Below are 19,839 nucleotides of genomic sequence, written 5' to 3' on the forward strand. Positions count from 1 at the left end.
TGACTCAGGAGAGCAGGTCGACTGTTAATCACAGGGTTTGTTGTTTGAATGGTGGAATGTAACTCAGTACAATTACTCAGATTCTGTATTTAGATATGTTTTGAGGTATTGTGCTTTGCTAAAGTATCTTAATTTTATGCTACTTTTACTTATTCCCTACCATATTTTGGAAGCTAATATTGTACTTTTTACTCCACAGAGTTTATGGGACAATATTAGCTGGTAATTACTCTGCAAAATGTTAATACAAAATAAAATCAACTGATAAAATATGATGTATTACTATAGATTACACTGAGTTGAGATTAGCCTCTACCATCAGCAACATTAGTGACACTTAGGCCTACACATCATTGCATCAAATGCGCAATTGCACTTTAATATTTATTTTGACATTTTTTTTTCATGCATGCAACTTCTCCCCTTGTACTTACCCCTGTACTGCTGCAAACTTGAATTTCCCTATGGGGATCAATAAAGGATTATCTTATTTTATCTTAATTCTGCATGATGAACACTTTTACTTTTGTTGCTTAAGGTATATTTTAGTGCTAATACTTTTGTACTTTTACTTAGGTAAGATTTTGAATGCAGAATGGGTTTTACTTGCAACATAGTATTGTTTTAATACTATGGTATTGTTACTTTTACTTAACTAAAAGATCTGAATGCTTTTTTCATCTCTGGTGGTCTGATCACTGGATCCTCTTTAACACAAGTCATCACAATACTGAACTTCAATTTTCTCTCAATGCTGCCACCTGGGTGTGGATGCTACAAGTGCAGCCTATTTACACACAAAGAAACCATGCATACCCTAGTACTACTGTACATACATGGTACCACACAGACATACTCTCTGTATACAGTATAACGGCTATACACACAGAACTGAAGAGGGGTTGCCACCTTCACTTTTGGAACAACCGCACAAGTTGGATAAGCATCTATATTATACTAGCGAAAGTACTTCCCAAATAAAAAATAAAAACTATTATAAGGGAGAGTAGATAAATCAGATAAATCATTTTTTTAAAAAATTAACTAAGATTATTTTGGGACAAAAGGACAATAGGGAGATTAGATTACCCAGACAGAACTGCAGCATGTAAAGGAAAGGGGCATGTAAAGGTCCTAGGACGGATATGCAGGTGTAACATATGGTTAAAACATATTTGCATATTTTATAAAAAGTTGGGGAGTTGCTTACAAAAAGTTTTGTTATGTGGGATGACATTGCACACACACGAGAAATCATGCGTCAAACCAGAGCAACTTTAGTGTATGAGATAGAGCTGTGTCTGACCTAAATATGAAACTTAAGATGTAGTGTCATATGTTCTGCATGGTGGGACAACTGACCCACCATTCACAAAGCAGCTGTACTGAAGTGTTTTGGAGGTGTTGAATCTTATCTTCCTAATTTAGAAAGATGTATTTAGCCAAAAATCAAAGAAAATGTTTCTTTTTAGATAAAAACCTGAAACACTGAATTATTGCTTTCATTTGCAAACATGTACAAAAGGGATAGGATATGTGAGAGGGTTCTAATTAATAATTAACCCTGTATCGTACAGTGATGCCAGCTGGTTAAAAAAACGTTTGTAATGTTTTTTTTATTTGTTTTTTAATCATAATATAGACAGTTACTTAGTTAGACCTTTATTTCAAACATGCCAAATAAAATAGGACAAGAAAATAAATTCTAAGCAAAAATAATAATAGACATATTCATTAAACAAATGCATTTAGCAACAGTATTTCATATCTCAAAAGGAGGAGAAGGAATACTTTATGAATACTTATCAAATCCTAACCCCTATTTTCAATTTTATAAATAAAAAAGAGTTAATTTTAAACAGGAATAGTCCTAATTTCTGCCCCAATATTAACCGTATATACACTGTGATCTAATCAAATAAATATAATTGAAGAAAAAAAAAAATCAGGCTGGGTTTCTATTAACGACTCACACCATTTTTGGGGAGAGTTGGAGTTGAGCCTTTGGAGGAAGGCCCCAGAAACGGGACTTAACAAGGCCTCCAGAAAGTGATGTTACAAAATAAATAATGCTATTGGTTTCTTCAGGGCCCTGGCTCTTTTTAAAAATATATATATATATGTTGCAACATAAATGAGGATGTATTGTATGAGTGTAAACAGACAGAAATGGGTATGTTATCTTGAGGCAACACCATAGAGGATTAATCAAGATCTGGTTGGTTTTTTTTTTTGGTTTTTTTTACTTGGCATTTATAAGTCATTTTGATTGTGTATTTTGCAGGCTCTCTATTATGGATAGGTCCATGGGTGGTCATGAGACGATGAAACATACACGGCCTGCAGGGGGCGCTCCTTGTTGTGTAGCAGGTGTAACCTTTGACACCGGAACAGGAAACGTGCGGCAGCAGCGGCTTGTTGTGCGCTCGTGTTAGCGCTGCCTTTGTAACGTATTAGAGACGCATTTGTATGAAACTCGGACATTTTGAAAACTATCTCATGCTACGGATATAAACACTGCACCGATGATCCCAGCGTTTCTATAAAAAGACAGAGTGAAGACAACTCTGTGGATGTTTTCAGTCAGCGGGCTGCTTCATAGCGATTAAAAGTGCGGTAAAAGCTCACCGACTAAACTTGCACCATGGCGGATGTTACTGCCCGTAGCCTGCAGTATGAGTACAAAGCGGTGAGTACGCTGTATGTTTGTAGAGAAACCTATAAACACCAACACAGATATAGTGGTTTATCTCTGGTAGCGTTTAATATGCTCTCACGTAAACAAGCTAACCAGCTACATGTTTTTAAGTCAGGCTACTCCGTGTTGTGCTAGCTATTGTGCTAACTAACAGTTAGCTTGGCCGGAGCTGTGCAGACTGATGTCCTGGCTGATCATTTCGTCTTTGTATCGATTTTTTAAGAACTCAAACTTGGTGTTACAAGCCGATCGTTCTCTGATCGACCGCACACGGAGAGATGAACCCACCGGAGAGGTGCTGTCCCTGGTGGGGAAGCTGGAGGGGACCAAGATGGGTGACAAGGCTCAGAGGACCAAACCGCAGAAGCTGGAGGAGAGACGAGACAAGTCAGTGCTGTCAACAACGCGTTTGACTGTCTTTGTCAAGTTGAAGCAACTTTATGTTTGTACATGTTTTAGGCTGCTTAGGCATGGCCTCTTCATGTCATAGTTTATGGTCTGGAAATATTCCCAAGTATGTGTGCTGGTTTCAGTTTATGTTTCAGGGATTATTTGCAGAGCCAGATAAGTTTATTTCAAATAATATTTGGCAAGCATTGCAGTAAATATTTAGCCTCTTTGAGGTGTAACTTAAGTATCATCACATTTAAAAATAAATAAATAAAAAATAAATATAGATTGTTTCGAAAGAAAGAAGAATAAGATTGTTTCGAAATTCTTCTTTTTGTTTCAAGTTTTTCAAAAATCTGACATTTGTGATCTTGACTTGATTTCCAAAGGCTCAGCTTGTTTAAAATTCAAATCCAGAAGTTAAACATTATGCAAATTCATATGTTGTTGTTGTTGTTGTTGTTGTTGTTGTTTTGTGTTAAAATAATAATAATAGTCCAATTAAAACATGAATTGTTAAATGATAATTATTGGTTATTAATGATGGTGATTTCACAATCACTTTTCAGACAATACCAAATACTAAAATGATGGAAATTTTCATCCATTCATGATCATTCCAGACCCAGGAAACAATCCAGAAATCAATATCCAGTTTCATGTGCACTTAATGATAACATAACTTTTGAAAAACTGAAATAAAAGCTCTCAAGGTATTCTGTGAAGTGGGTTATCTGACACAAGAAAAAAAAACAAAAATCTGTGCTTTGGTAATTTTGCAAAATAATTTCATATAGGATTATCATAATACACCTCAGTTGTGTTCTTACAGTGTCCGCTGAGTGACACTACACTAAATCTGTCTCATTTTGTCTCTGTCTGTACAGGAGACGAAAAAGAGACGAGGACAGGCACGACATCAACAAAATGAAGGGCTTTACTCTCCTGTCTGAGGGCATTGATGAAATGGTGGGCATCGTGTACAAGCCTAAAACCAAAGAAACCAGAGAGACCTATGAAGTCCTGCTGAGCTTCATCCACGCTGCTTTGGGAGATCAGGTCAGAAAATTTCTAAAACACTCGTTTTGTTAAAGCCATATTTTGTTTTTTATCAGCGACCAGCCCCTGATCTTTTCTTGAACTGGTTATTATGTCTCGTTCCAGCCGCGTGATATCCTGTGTGGAGCAGCTGATGAAGTATTAGCAGTGTTGAAGAACGACAAAATGAGGGATAAGGAACGGCGGCGTGAAGTAGAGCAGCTTCTTGGGCCAGCTGATGACACCCGCTACCATGTGTTGGTTAATTTGGGCAAGAAGATCTCAGATTATGGCGGAGACAAGGACCTACAGAACATGGGTGAGTACACTGGAAATCAGCGTGTAGTTTTTCTTTCAGTTAGTTAATGATTCTGTCTGTAGGTCACGCCACATTTCAGGTTTTCATGAGAATATTCATGAGATTGCGGACTTCATCTTTCGTTTACAGATGACAACATTGATGAGACGTATGGTGTGAACGTCCAGTTTGAATCTGATGAGGAGGTGAGAGCTTTTTGCTTATTCCTGAAGAATAATATGTCTCTCATTATTCTTGTTTTGTAGCTGCAAGTTCTGGGCTTGAGTAGATTATGTCACTGATTTTTTTCTTTTTCCTTGTTATTTAGGAGGGTGATGAAGACCAGTTTGGAGAGGTACGAGACGAACACTCAGATGAAGACAGCGAAGGAGAGGAGGCAGGAGTGGGTTGCGCTCTTTCAGCCAACGTAAGTGCAACATCCAAATTTATGTTTGCGCTGAACTGAACCACCTCATTTATGAGGATATTTATATCTTTCTGAATGATCGCACTGAAAGTTAATAAATGACTCTTCTTCCAGCTTGGTGCGACAGGCGATGTGATGACCGTGAAGAAAAAAGATCTCCATCCTCGAGACATCGACGCCTTCTGGCTCCAGCGTCAGCTCAGCCGTTTCTATGACGATGCCATTGTCTCCCAAAAGAAAGCTGATGAAGTCTTAGAAATCCTCAAGGTATGTCTGACATGTCTGGTGTGAACTTTTTGTTTTGCACATATACCAGTAAATTTTTCAGACAAACTCAGCGACTGCCATCTGTATTCCACAGACGGCCAGCGATGACAGAGAATGTGAGAACCAGCTGGTGTTGCTGCTCGGCTTCAACACCTTCGATTTCATCAAAATCCTCCGTCAGCATCGCCGCATGAGTAAGTCAGAGGTGTAGAGGGATGTTTCAGATTATTGCATCTTGTGCCTTTTTGAAGTTGTTAATAACTGTCTCTCCTCTGACACACAGTTCAGTATTGCACCATGCTGGCGAGCGCTCAGAGTGAGGCAGAAAAAGAGCGGATCATCGGAAAGATGGAGTCTGATCAGGAACTTTCAAAGATTCTTTACCAGCTGCAAGAGACGGAGAAGGAGGATATTATTCGGGTAAGACCCTCTGCTCATAAAAGCATGCAAGTACTTGTATCAGAGTATCTTTTAGTTGTTATTCATGGAGTTTTGTGTTCGTAGGAGGAGCGATCTCGCAGGGAGAGGGTGAGGAAGTCTCGTGTTGATGACATGGAAGCGATGGACATTGACCACGGAGAGGTAATTAATGTTCATATATCAACTGCAGTCCTGAAAGTTACCTATGGTGTTTTTCACTATAAGCTTACCCATGATTACTCCATTGGGGTAATAAAATTGTATCAGGGACACTGCCATTGATGTGATTAAGCTAAAGTTGATACGTTTTTGTTATTTTTCTTATCCCACAGTCTGTGGCCCCCCGACAGCTGCTAGATCTTGATGACCTGGCCTTCACGCAGGGAAGTCATTTCATGGCCAACAAGCGTTGCCAACTGCCAGACGGCTCGTTTCGCAAACAGCGCAAAGGTTATGAAGAAGTCCATGTACCTGCCCTCAAACCCAAACCCTTTGCTGACGATGAGGTTTGTTGACTTCATGTCTTATTACAGAAAACTTGCCCAACTCTGCAGCAACTAATGCAAAAGTTTCAATGATAAGCAGCTTGTGGTTGTGTTCATGTCCTTCAATCTGCATATCATTGTGTCATCAGGTGCTTATTGCCATTGAGAAGTTGCCTAAGTATGCACAGGCTGGATTTGAAGGGTTTAAAACACTGAACCGCATCCAGAGCAAGCTCTTTAAGACGACCATGGAGACAGATGAGAACCTGCTAGTGTGCGCACCCACGGTGAGCAAACTTTGTTGAAGCCAGCAGCCTTGAGAATGCTGATCCCTAGTGAATTTTCTCCTATAATTTGGTTATTATTTCTACACACAGGGAGCTGGTAAGACCAATGTTGCTTTGATGGCGATGCTGAGAGAAATTGGAAAGCACATAAACCTGGATGGAACCATCAACGTGGACGACTTCAAAATCATCTACATTGCACCCATGCGCTCCCTGGTACAGGAGATGGTGGGAAGTTTCAGTAAGGTGAGACCCGCCTCTGTCCTGCAGAGATTTGTAAACATTAAATTGCATTCATTTCAGTGGCTGTGTTATTTTACTGATTAACTGACTTCGTTCCTTTCTGCAGCGCCTGGCAAGTTACGGCATCACCGTGTCTGAGCTGACAGGAGACCACCAGCTCTGTAAAGAGGAGATCAACGCCACTCAGATCATTGTCTGCACCCCTGAGAAATGGGACATCATCACCCGTAAAGGTGGAGAGCGTACCTACACCCAGCTAGTGCGGCTCATTATCATTGTAAGTGGCGTGAATGCGTTGATGAAAGGTTTTGTCTTAGGACACACTTTGTACAGCACATGTCTAACTGATGATTTGACATAAAACTCCAATGAGTAACAAAGCGAATGTGTTGTGCAGGATGAAGTCCACCTGCTGCACGATGATCGTGGACCAGTGTTGGAATCTCTGGTGGCAAGGACCATCCGCAACGTGGAGCTGACACAGGAGGACGTGCGTCTGCTGGGCCTCAGTGCCACACTGCCCAACTACGAGGATGTGGCTACCTGCCTGCGGGTAGATCCTGCCAAGGGACTCTTCTACTTTGACAACAGGTATGCTGCATGAGGATGCAAAAAAAGCGTTATCATATCGGGGCAGTTATTAGGGGCAAGATTCTGGCATTATCTTTTCATCTTGGTAATCCAGCTGCCTTACAAGGTCATGTGATTTGGGCGAACATGGAGGTGGACTGTGAAGTTGTAAATACAGTAACCTATAACACTTGAAATTATTGTTCCCGGGAACCTTAATCCCGTAACTTTGAAAGAATTTAAACTTGCAGTTTTGAGTTATGGTTTTAGGTGTTGTCTCATGAGAATATTATAATTTTTAAAAATTTCTTATCTCAATTTACAGAACATTGCGATATATCATTTTCATGAAATGCATTTACATATGCCAAATTTTGGCCACGTTGCCCACTACTGTCCTAAGTAATCATGTACTTTTCAAATGTGTTTTGAGGACACTCCCCATAGCAACTATGTGTGTTTTAATGTTTGCATTTTTTACATCTCTGATAACTGCATTCCTTTTCTCTGTAGTTTCCGCCCTGTGCCCCTGGAGCAGACTTATGTTGGCATCACAGAGAAAAAGGCCATCAAGCGTTTCCAGATCATGAATGAGATTGTCTATGAAAAGATAATGGAGCATGCTGGAAAGAACCAGGTGAGTCGTCTCTGACTTGTTTTTCCAGAGTGATCAAAGAAACTTTGATCCACAATAACTATAATTACATGAACTAGTGCTGCTCAGCAATGTGTAACCAGGTTTGAGAGACTCCTGACAGGCACTTGTCTCCATCAGGTGCTAGTATTTGTCCACTCCAGGAAGGAGACAGGAAAGACTGCCAGGGCCATAAGAGACATGTGTTTGGAGAAGGACACACTGGGTCTTTTCCTCAGAGAAGGTTCAGCATCCACTGAAGTGTTGAGAACTGAGGCAGAGCAGTGCAAGGTGAGCTAACTAACTTGAAACTTCAACACAACAAAACAGAGACCAAATTAAATGTTTCTTTAGTGCTCGTTCACAACACTGTTAGACTTAAACCTCGACTTTCTTTTCTAGAACCTCGAGCTGAAGGATTTGCTGCCTTACGGCTTCGCAATCCACCATGCTGGTATGACCAGAGTGGACCGTACGCTGGTGGAGGATCTGTTTGCCGATCGACACATCCAAGTCCTGGTGTCCACAGCTACTCTGGCTTGGGGTGTTAACCTGCCAGCACACACTGTCATCATCAAAGGTACTCAGGTGTACAGCCCAGAGAAAGGCAGGTGGACTGAACTCGGAGCCCTGGACATTTTGCAGGTGAGTCTATGGTGGCTGGACACTGAAGTGCAAGAAAAGTGTGGTTTGTACCTTCCACTTATCGTAGCAATGCGTTAATTTTTTGTTGTATTTCAGATGCTTGGTCGAGCTGGCCGTCCTCAATATGACACCAAGGGAGAGGGAATCCTGATCACGTCCCACGGAGAGCTGCAGTACTATCTGTCCCTGCTCAACCAGCAGCTGCCCATAGAGAGTCAGATGGTGGGCAAGCTGCCTGACATGCTCAATGCTGAGATAGTGCTGGGCAATGTGCAAACCGTAAAGGTTAGTGGCAGACAAAGGCACATCATCGGCATGAAAGGAGCTGATCAAATACTCTTGTTTTTTTGGATGATTTTTGTAATTTCTCTTTTTTTCTTTTAGGATGCTGTGAACTGGCTCGGCTACACCTACCTGTATGTGCGCATGCTCCGCAACCCCACCCTGTACGGTGTGTCCCACGATGACCGGAGTTCAGACCCATTGCTGGAGAGACGTAGGATGGATCTGGTGCACACAGCAGCCAGCGTCCTGGACAAGAACAGCCTCGTCAAATATGACAAGAGGACTGGAAGCTTCCAGGTATGAACATCTATCAGTTATCAGCTCTTGATCATGTTTTATTTTAAGCCAGTGCTTTTAATTAAATCAGTGATAAGTTGAATTTCAGGCTTTTAATGGTTGACTTTTTGCCTCTTCCTGAAGGTCACAGACCTGGGACGTATTGCCAGTCACTTCTACATCACTCACGACTCCATTCAAACGTATAACCAGCTGCTGAAGCCCACGCTCAGCGAGATTGAGCTCTTCAGAGTCTTTTCACTTTCCTCAGAGTTCAGGAACATCACCGTGAGAGAGGTATGGTTGTCTCCAGACAGTCATGGTCATTCAGTTATAACCTCTAAAAAAACTCCATTCAACATGATGAATTTTAATACTGAGATTTTGCTGTTTTTCAGGAGGAGAAGCTGGAGCTTCAGAAGCTGTTGGAAAGAGTCCCTATCCCAGTGAAGGAAAGCATTGAGGAGCCCAGTGCTAAGGTAGCATTCATATACAGTGATCAGTTTATAAAAATAACACACATTTTAGCAACCAAAATAGAGGCATACCTTGTGCCAATGATGTAGTTTTTTTTTCAAACCCATCTTCAATCAAGCAGTCATTCTTCTGATCAGTGAGGGCTTGTATCTATGGTATGCCACCAATCGGCTATTGTGTAAGATTAGTTAAAGATGATGATTGATGATTATCATGATAATGATAATCCGGTGTTGTGGCAGTCAACAAAATTCAAATAGTTCAATACAGTCACCTGCATTGGTGGAAAGATTGTTCTTCACACATCCACTTATGCAAGTGACTGTTTTGACCTATTTGGATTTTACAACATAAGTGAGACACAAATGTTCCTAAACCTATGCTTATAGTCATTATTCTCTCCACTGTGGCTTTAAAATACCCGATTTCTAACACCTGTGACTAATGTAATGCCATAGATTGTACACCCCTACTACTACATAGTGGTCAAAGTATTATAGTCTATACATCCAAAACCCCCATATGACTATATAACAGTAGAGAACAGAAACACATGCCAGATGGCTCCTACATCTACGCTTGGTCGCCCTTATTTTCTGGTGTGGAGATAAGGTGTCATTTGAATCTTTTTGTCTGCTTATGTAAGTAGCATTAATTAAATCTCATTCAGAGAACTTCATCCTGTACTTTGTGTCTTAAAATTTCAGATCAACGTGCTGCTCCAGGCATACATCTCTCAACTAAAACTAGAAGGCTTCGCTCTCATGGCTGACATGGTGTATGTGACGCAGGTATGCACAACCTACTTTCATCATTGTTTTGGTCAATTTGTAGGTTTTTATTTGTCTCTCAGACTTGTAATGGTCATAATGTTTTTTCATCAGTTGTACAAGGGCTTGAATCTTTGTCATTACATCAAACATTTTTTGAAAAGACAAAAGTTCATTTTTGTTCTTTAAATGAAGTTGACATGAGATAAATTTTTATTCATTTATTTTTCGAACAGAGTGCTGGAAGGTTAATGCGAGCCATATTTGAGATCGTTCTCAACAGGGGCTGGGCTCAACTGACGGACAAGACCATGAATCTTTGCAAAATGATTGACAAGAGAATGTAAGTCTGTCAATCTTCCTTTTGCTTTTCTGTGATTTGTTTCCTGAGGCGGGCTGCTGATGTTCTGTGTCCGCGTTTTCCACAGGTGGCAGTCGATGTCTCCGCTGCGACAGTTCAAGAAGCTGCCAGAGGAGGTGATCAAGAAGATCGAGAAGAAGAACTTCCCCTTTGAGCGTCTTTATGACCTCAATCACAATGAGATCGGTGGGTTTTTGTCTCCCACAGCATGTACACCGAGTTCCCTCCTCAGCCTGGAGAGGAACTATAAGCTATATGTTTTATTTTTCAGGTGAGTTGATCCGAATGCCCAAAATGGGAAAGACCATCCACAAATACGTCCACCAGTTTCCCAAACTTGACCTGGCTGTCCACCTGCAGCCCATCACCCGCTCGACACTCAAAGTGGAGCTCACCATCATGCCTGACTTCCAGTGGGACGACAAGGTCAGTCGTTAAACCCATTATGTGCTGCACCAAAACTGTCCCTGTTTTTTGGCCTCTTGAAACACTTTCAGTTTCCCATCTTAGATTCATGGATCGTCTGAGGCTTTCTGGATCTTGGTTGAGGATGTGGACAGTGAGGTCATCCTCCACCATGAGTACTTCCTGCTCAAAGCCAAGTACGCCCAAGACGAACACCTTGTGACTTTCTTTGTCCCTGTGTTCGAGCCTCTGCCACCACAGTACTTCATTCGCGTGGTCTCAGATCGTTGGCTGTGTAAGCAACTTACTGAATCTTGTGGTACAAAATTCATTTTTCTTGATGTTAGCATGTCAACCAACTGCTTTTATTTTTCTGCTTCTTTTAAGCCTGTGAGACTCAGCTCCCAGTATCTTTCCGTCACCTCATCCTACCAGAGAAGTATCCCCCACCCACTGAGCTGCTGGACCTGCAGCCGCTGCCTGTCACCGCGCTCAGGAACTCTTCCTTTGAGGCTCTCTACCAGAACAAGTTCCCCTTCTTCAACCCCATTCAGACGCAAGGTACACAACAAGAAAAACCGCGAACCACTCTGCTCTGCACTTTCCATCATCATTCAAGCAAAAGATAGCTTTCCCTCTGGGTGTTTTCGTTTGTGGTTCTTCAGGCAAAAGAGTTCTCAGAGGCTCACTGTTTACGCCAGGTTGTATTCTTGACTGAGTTGTGTTGTTTCTGTCTCTACAGTATTCAATGCGGTGTACAACAGTGATGATAATGTGTTTGTGGGAGCTCCTACTGGCAGTGGAAAGACCATCTGTGCTGAGTTTGCTATCCTGAGGATGTTGCTTCACAATGCAGAGGGTCGCTGTGTCTACATCACCCCAATGGAAGCACTGGCTGAACAGGTATGAAGTCAGTGTTATTGGACAATCAAACATGCTGTCATTGACAGCAGCTGAAAATTAGCCTGCATGGCTTAATCTGGCACATTTGCGTGATGGACCCAAATGCTCGTGTTAACAAATGTGTATTGTCTCCTTTTGAATTAAATAAACACAAACACATTTTGGAAGTCTGTTTATATGAGATCTAACAGCGTTTACTTTGTTCCACCAAACATACTGAATAATTATGTTTATCTTTGTCACTCAGGTGTTTGTCGACTGGCACCAGAAATTCCAAGACATCCTAAACAAAAAAGTGGTGCTGCTGACAGGAGAAACCAGCACAGATCTGAAGCTCTTGGGAAAAGGCGACATTATTGTCAGCACCCCCGACAAATGGGACATCCTGTCTCGCCGCTGGAAACAAAGGAAGAACGTTCAGAACGTCAGCCTTTTCATTGTGGATGAGGCACACCTCATTGGAGGAGAAAATGGAGTAAGAACACAACACTGCTCTGTGCTGCGTTTTCATGTCTTACTCGTTAGGTGTGCACTGCGGACTGTACATAATGTTAATGTGTCTTTGATTATTTTCATTAGCCCGTGTTAGAGGTCATCTGCTCCAGGATGAGGTACATCTCCTCTCAGATTGAGCGTCCCATCCGCATCGTGGCCCTCAGCTCTTCTTTGTCCAACGCCAAAGATGTGGCCCACTGGCTGGGCTGCAGCACGACAGCCACATTCAACTTCCACCCCAACGTCAGACCTGTGCCTCTGGAGCTGCACATCCAGGTCTGTAAACTGTCCTCGAAAATGAGGACAGTTAAAAGCAGAACAGGAACCTTAAAGGAATATATGTCTTCATGACTGACTGCACATTTGTGTTAACGTTTGTGGTCTGTTTTAGGGCTTCAATGTGAGTCACACTCAGACTCGCCTGCTGTCCATGGCTAAGCCAGTGTACCATGCCATCATGAAGCACTCTCCTTCCAAGCCAGCTGTGGTGTTCGTCCCGTCTCGCAGACAGACTCGCCTCACGGCCATCGACATCCTCACATTCTGTGCAGCTGACGTGGTTCCTCAGAGGTCAGTCACCACAATGAGATCATGCTTGTATATGAGGAATAAACTGTTATTTTTCCCATTACACCTTGGCACCATGAACCAAGAATATATGTTTACCTCTCTGAAGGTTCTTGCATTGCACTGAGAAAGACCTCGCTCCATTCCTGGAGAAAATTAATGACTCAACTCTGAAAGAGACTCTGGCCAACGGCGTGGGCTACCTACACGAGGGTCTGTCTACCATTGAACGCAAAATAGTGGAGCAGCTCTTCAACTCGGGTATGACTCATTCCTGTTCTGCACTTTCTGCTTGACCTATGTAAGTTCAGGACTAAATATTACTTTTTGGTTCTGCTCCTTTTACAGGTGCTGTTCAGGTGGTTGTGTCATCACGTTCACTCTGTTGGGGCATCAACATCTCTGCACACCTGGTCATTGTCATGGACACCCAGTACTACAATGGCAAAATCCATGCGTAAGGCTCCCTCTAGTTTGATAAAGGTGTCTGCTCTGCATAATATGTCTTATGTCTGACATTCACCTCCTTTTTTCTTTCTGTCTGTCAGATATGTGGACTATCCCATCTATGACGTCCTCCAGATGGTGGGCAAGGCGAACAGACCTATGCTGGATGATGAGGGACGCTGTGTCATCATGTGTCAGGGCTCCAAGAAGGTAGAAAATCCTGTGGTTTTGACAGCTGACTTGCAAACTGTTGACAGTAGGAACGAACCAAACAGTTTCTTTTCTTGATAGGACTTCTTCAAGAAGTTCCTGTACGAGCCGCTGCCGGTGGAGTCTCACTTGGACCACTGCCTCCATGACCACTTCAATGCCGAAATTGTCACCAAGACTGTGGAGAACAAGCAGGACGCTGTGGACTACCTGACGTGGACATTCCTCTATCGCCGTATGACGCAGAACCCCAACTACTACAACCTCCAAGGTGAGTCTCGTCCTGTCCATTTTAAAAAAACACATCAGTTTTAAAAAAGAAAATAAAGGTGCTTTTACTTACACTGGATAGGATAATTGGGATAACTCATAAATATCATGTTTTGTGCTTTCCCTGTCAGGCATGTCCCATCGTCACCTGTCAGACCACCTGTCTGAGCTGGTGGAACACACGCTACACGACCTGGAACAGTCCAAGTGCATCAGCATAGAGGATGAGATGGACGTGGCGCCTCTGAATCTGGGCATGATCGCTGCCTACTACTACATCAACTACACCACCATCGGTTTGTTCCAATATCACTGTCTTACCACAATCATTGAAAATCTGTTACCATCATAAAGAAAGTCATCCAAACTAGTGTTAAAAGGCACAGTAGAGTAGTCATCCAAAAAAGCACAAAAATGTCAAAGTATAGTATGTTGTCCAAAATTGCAGGAAAAAGTCATAGTATAGTATGTCGAAAAAAAAGTTAAATAAGCATAAAAAAGTCCTATTATAGTATGTAATCAAAAATAACATATAAAAGGCATCAAATAGTATGTCGTCCAAAATAGCACAAATAAAATCATACTAGTATGTTGATTAAAGAAAGCAGCAAAAAGTAAGATCGTCATCCAAAATACCGCCAAATAATCATACTATAGTATGTCGACGAGAATAGCGTCAAAAAGTCATACTATACGATGTTGTCCAAAATAGTATAAAAAAAGTCAGTACAGTATGTTGATCAAAACAGCATAAAAAAGTCATAGTATAGTATGTCTTCCAAAATAGCATAATAAAGACAGTTTGACTTTCTTATCACAGTCATCGAAAGTCCATTACCATCGATAGTCATGCCGTTCAAAAATGAGTTCACACATCAACTGGATTGGTGACATAACTTTTCTTTCTTCAGAGTTGTTCAGCATGTCCCTGAATGCCAAGACAAAGATCCGTGGATTAATTGAGATCATCTCCAATGCTGCTGAGTACAAGAACATTCCCATCAGACATCATGAGGATGCACTCCTCCGACAGGTAAACAAATAGAACTCTAATGTAAATGACAGTTTTTAACACTTGAATATTCTCAGCCAAATTGATATGATACTGACTTTGTTGGAAAAAACTTATTTCTGTTTTTCAGTTGGCACAGAAAGTTCCCCACAAACTGAACAACCCAAAGTTCAATGATCCTCACGTGAAGACCAACCTGCTGCTGCAGGCCCACCTCTCCAGGATGCAGCTGAGTGCTGAGCTGCAGTCAGACACAGAAGAGATCCTGAGCAAGGTACAGTCATGCTCATTCATGGTGATTTTAGCTCAGAGGGGAATGTCTGGGTTGGATTTCTGTGTGCATATTAAACCCGTGTCTTGTGTGTGTAGGCGATTCGTCTGATCCAGGCCTGCGTAGATGTGCTTTCCAGTAATGGGTGGCTGAGTCCTGCACTGGCAGCTATGGAGTTGGCTCAAATGGTCACCCAGGCCATGTGGTCCAAGGACTCCTACCTTAAACAGCTGCCCTTCTTCACCTCAGAGCACATCAAGCGCTGCACAGATAAGGTGTTTTGTCTGTGTACTAAATCATAAAAACGAACTCTTGATTCAGTCAACTGTGCATTACTCACATGCATATTGAAACTGACCACTTTATCCCTCCTATTCTCATCAGGGTGTGGAGAGTATCTTTGACATCATGGAGATGGAGGATGAAGACAGAACTGCCTTGCTGCAGCTCTCAGATGCCCAGATGGCCGACGTGGCTCGCTTCTGTAACCGCTACCCCAACATCGAGCTGTCGTACGAAGTGGCTGACAAGGACAACATCAAGAGGTTTGTTTGGATTCTGTCAGCAGCACTGTCTGCAGCAGTGACTGCAGGTATATATAAATAGTCACGAAAAGGAAGAAATACAAAAGTAAGACAGGTGGTCATCAAGGACAATGATGTCTTTTTTTTATTAGTTAGTTTTGGTAAATGCTGATGTGTGTCTATGTGTCTTCACAGTGGCAGTCCAGTTCTGGTTCAGGTTCAGCTGGAGAGAGAGGAGGAAGTGACCGGGCCTGTCATCGCACCTCTCTTCCCACAGGTAAATTTCATGGGTGGTAAAATATTTTTTCTTTGACACGTAATAACTTGTTTGTGAACAACTTCCTTGCAGGTCATTAAAGGTCCAGTGTGTAGGATTTAGGCGCATTAGCTGGCAGAAATGGAAAATGATATCCATAAAAATGTTTTTATCCGTTTATAATCACCTGAAAATAAGAATATTATTTTTGTTACCTTAGAATGAGCTGTTGTTCATTTATATAGGGCACTGGTTCTCAAATGGGGGTACGTGAGATTATAAAAAACAAGTATTTTAAAAAATAGCAGTGATGCATAACTCCTAAAAACTAATTATATTAAAAAAACGTTGAGCAAGATAGAAATCTAAGCTCATAAACTGAATTTTATTCTGAATATTCGATTTCAAAATCCCTAAGAAAAACCCAGACAACCTGTCAAATGCCATCAGCTGTTATTCACTCGCCACCGTCAAGACACAAACAATGGATTTGTGGTTGAAGTGTAGCAGCAATGCTGCTGAAAACACAGAGACAAGTGACAAAGAAGGCAAAACCAGAACCGACGAAATACTGTACTTTGCAGACACTTCATAGTATGCCACGTTGAAGAAAAAACGCCAAAAAAATGGCTGAAAAGAACATAATATAGCTTGCAGAGATGGGTCACAGTATACAAAGTGGAAACACAGGCCAAAACATAATAATTTAGAATGTCGAAAAATTACCCAAAATGCAATAGTCGAAAAAAGTCAAATTTTGACATGTCATAAAAATGGCATATTATAGCTTGTAGAGACGTGTCATAGTACACAAAGTGGAACCAAAGGCCAAAAGGTGCCATTAAATCCTACACACCGGATCTTAAAAATGTTTTAAAATTGAAAAGTTATAAATATTAGGCCTTAAAAGTCATTAAATACTCTTATTTTGGATTTGAGTTGTGTTAGTTGCCACAAACATTTAATCAAATTTCATATGTCCAACTTTAAAATTCTTTCAGTTAAAATGAGTCAAGCTCTTTGCTGGCAAAGTCCACATTTCTGATGTAAAACTGAACCCAAAACGGTCTCTTTACTTTCCACTTGTGCTTACCTGCCGGCAAAATATAGCTTAACCTAATAGTCATATGTTTACCTGTGATGCTCAAAAAAGAAAAAGATGATTTATCCAAAAATCTGTTTTAAATTTGGTTAAAATTTACAAATATATCTTAAAAAGCTATTCATTTAAGTGTTTGATACCTGTAGACACCCTGATTAATGTTTTTCATTGATACAGAAACGTGAGGAGGGCTGGTGGGTGGTGATCGGAGACCCCAAGTCTAACAGCCTCATCTCTATCAAGAGGTTGACTCTGCAGCAGAAAGCAAAGGTCAGTCATAACTGCCCACTGCATGTATTTTTAGGATTAAAGATAAATGCTTTTTGAACCAACAGAGGCTTCATTTAGTGCATCTGTCATGTCCCTCCCCTGTAGGTCAAACTCGACTTTGTCGCACCAGCGATGGGCGTTCACAACTACACCCTGTACTTCATGAGTGACGCATATATGGGCTGTGATCAGGAGTACAAGTTCAGCGCTGATGTGAAGGAGGCTGACAGCGAAGGAGACAGTGATTCAGACTAATCCATGACTTCATTATTGCTTTCTGGAATTTTTCTTTTCTTTTATTGAGATGGATCAGTGAGGTTTTTTGTTTTTGGACTGTTGATATTGAGCCTGATCAATGGCCTGTTTGTAAGCATGTCATTATCATCTCTACCCTTGTGAAAATAAGTCATTTCATTCAATGCATTTGTCTTTTTTTAAAAAAAAATAACACTCTCAAGATGTTCATGAATGTCTTTAAGTCATTGTTGCTGAATTAGGTAACTGTTGATTGAGATGGTTTTGTTATGTAATCTATCTACAAGACTGGCCTAAATGTTTTTAGCTTGATGTGCTGTCTGAAATGTTTTTTCAATAAAGAGATGACACGATTGTTTTGAATATTTATTTACATAAACCACAAACTTCTTAATTAAGCCGTTAAGCAGAAATATTTAGACTCAAAGCACTAGATGCGCTGAAGCATTCTGATCAGTTTAGAAACAGACATGAAATTTGACATCATCAACAAATTTTCAAATTTTGTTTTTGGCTATTTTTGCAACTTTCTATGCTATGGCGTGTCTTGGCAGGCTATTCTAAGCTGTTTCCAGCTGTTTTGAGATGTTTTTGGGACATGTCAAATTTTGACATTTTTGCCTTACTATAGTCTTGGATTTTTGGTCATTTTTTCGACATGCCAAATTATTTTATGGTTGTTTTTTGCTATTTTTGCAACTTTCTATGCTATGGCGTGTCTTGGCAGGCTATTCTAAGCTTTTTTCCAGCTGTTTTTGAGCTGTTTTTGGGACATGTCAAATTTTGACATTTTTGCCTTACTATAGTCTTGGATTTTTGGTCATTTTTTTTCGACATGCCAAATTATGGTGTTTTTGGCTATTTTTGCAACTTTTTCTATGCTATGGCGTGTGTCTTGGCAGGCTATTCTAAGCTGTTTTCAGCTGTTTTGAGCTGTTTTTGGGACATGTCAAATTTTGACATTTTTGCCTTACTAAGTCTTGGATTTTTGGTCATTTTTTCGACATGCCAAAATTATGGTGTTTTTGGCCATTTTTTGCAACTTTCTATGCTATGGCGTGTCTTGGCAGGCTATTCTAAGCTGTTTCCAGCTGTTTTGAGCTGTTTTTTGGGACATGTCAAATTTTGACATTTTTTTGCCTTACTATAGTCTTGGATTTTTGGTCATTTTTTTTTTCGACATGCAAAATTATGTGTTTTTGGCCATTTTTGCAACTTTCTATGCTATGGCGTGTCTTGGCAGGCTATTCTAAGTTGTTTCCAGCTGTTTTGAGCTGTTTTTGGGACATGTCAAATTTTGACATTTTTGCCTTACTATAGTCTTGGATTTTTGGTCATTTTTTTCGACATGCCAAATTATGATGTTTTTGCCATTTTTTGCACTTTTTCTATGCTATGGCGTGTCTTGGCAGGCTATTCTAAGCTGTTTCCAGTTTTTGAGCTGTTTTTGGGACATGTCAAATTTTGACATTTTTGCCTTCTATAGTCTTGGATTTTTGGTCATTTTTTCGACATGCAAAATTTTGGTGTTTTTGGCTTTTTTTTTTTTGCAACTTTCTATGCTATGGCGTGTCTTGGCAGGCTATTCTAAGCTGTTTTCCAGCTGTTTTGAGCTGTTTTTGGGACATGTCAAATTTTGACATTTTTGCCTTACTATAGTCTTGGATTTTTGGTCATTTTTTCGACATGCCAAAATTATGTGTTTTTTGGCTTTTTTTTGCAACTTTCTATGCTATGGCGTGTCTTGGCAGGCTATTCTAAGCTGTTTTCAGCTGTTTTTGAGCTGTTTTTTGGGACATGTCAAATTTTGACATTTTTGCCTTACTATAGTCTTGGATTTTTGGTCATTTTTTTTCGACATGCCAAATTATTTTGTGTTTTTGGCCTTTTTTTTGCAACTTTCTATGCTATGGCGTGTCTTGGCAGGCTATTCTAAGCTGTTTCCAGCTGTTTTGAGCTGTTTTTGGGACATGTCAAATTTTGACATTTTTGCCTACTATAGTCTTGGATTTTTTTTGGTCATTTTTTCGACATGCCAAAATTATGTTTTTTTTGGCTTTTTTGCAACTTTCTATGCTATGGCGTGTCTTGGCAGGCTATTCTAAGCTGTTTTCCAGCTGTTTTGAGCTGTTTTTGGGACATGTCAAATTTTGACATTTTTGCCTTACTATAGTCTTGGATTTTTGGTCATTTTTTCGACATGCCAAATTATGTTTTTTTGCCTTTTTTGCAACTTTTCTATGCTATGGCGTGTCTTGGCAGGCTATTCTAAGCTGTTTTC

The 19,839-nt window shown here is 40.7% G+C and overlaps 1 protein-coding gene across 1 annotated transcript; it reads left to right on the forward strand.

The window, feature by feature from the left end:
• The first annotated feature begins 2,411 nt into the window (after window positions 1–2,411).
• On the forward strand, window positions 2,412–17,911 carry snrnp200 (small nuclear ribonucleoprotein 200 (U5)). Its single transcript, XM_042487831.1, has 44 exons — window positions 2,412–2,689; window positions 2,922–3,085; window positions 3,976–4,147; window positions 4,253–4,445; window positions 4,575–4,630; window positions 4,753–4,851; window positions 4,966–5,118; window positions 5,213–5,312; window positions 5,402–5,538; window positions 5,623–5,700; window positions 5,871–6,044; window positions 6,173–6,310; window positions 6,401–6,556; window positions 6,660–6,830; window positions 6,951–7,144; window positions 7,637–7,760; window positions 7,899–8,048; window positions 8,160–8,402; window positions 8,499–8,687; window positions 8,787–8,984; window positions 9,108–9,260; window positions 9,362–9,442; window positions 10,148–10,231; window positions 10,447–10,553; window positions 10,639–10,757; window positions 10,843–10,997; window positions 11,082–11,271; window positions 11,364–11,537; window positions 11,719–11,879; window positions 12,127–12,354; window positions 12,459–12,650; window positions 12,766–12,944; window positions 13,051–13,202; window positions 13,290–13,398; window positions 13,490–13,598; window positions 13,680–13,869; window positions 14,000–14,164; window positions 14,780–14,901; window positions 15,011–15,154; window positions 15,250–15,426; window positions 15,536–15,696; window positions 15,871–15,952; window positions 17,211–17,303; window positions 17,409–17,911. The coding sequence occupies exons 1-44, from the start codon at window positions 2,645–2,647 to the stop codon at window positions 17,556–17,558; spliced, it is 6,411 nt and encodes a 2,136-aa protein (XP_042343765.1). The 5' UTR covers window positions 2,412–2,644; the 3' UTR covers window positions 17,559–17,911.
• Window positions 17,912–19,839: the final 1,928 nt, after the last annotated feature.

This window comes from Plectropomus leopardus, chromosome 6, assembly GCF_008729295.1.
Source record: "Plectropomus leopardus isolate mb chromosome 6, YSFRI_Pleo_2.0, whole genome shotgun sequence".
NCBI lineage: Eukaryota > Metazoa > Chordata > Actinopteri > Perciformes > Serranidae > Plectropomus > Plectropomus leopardus.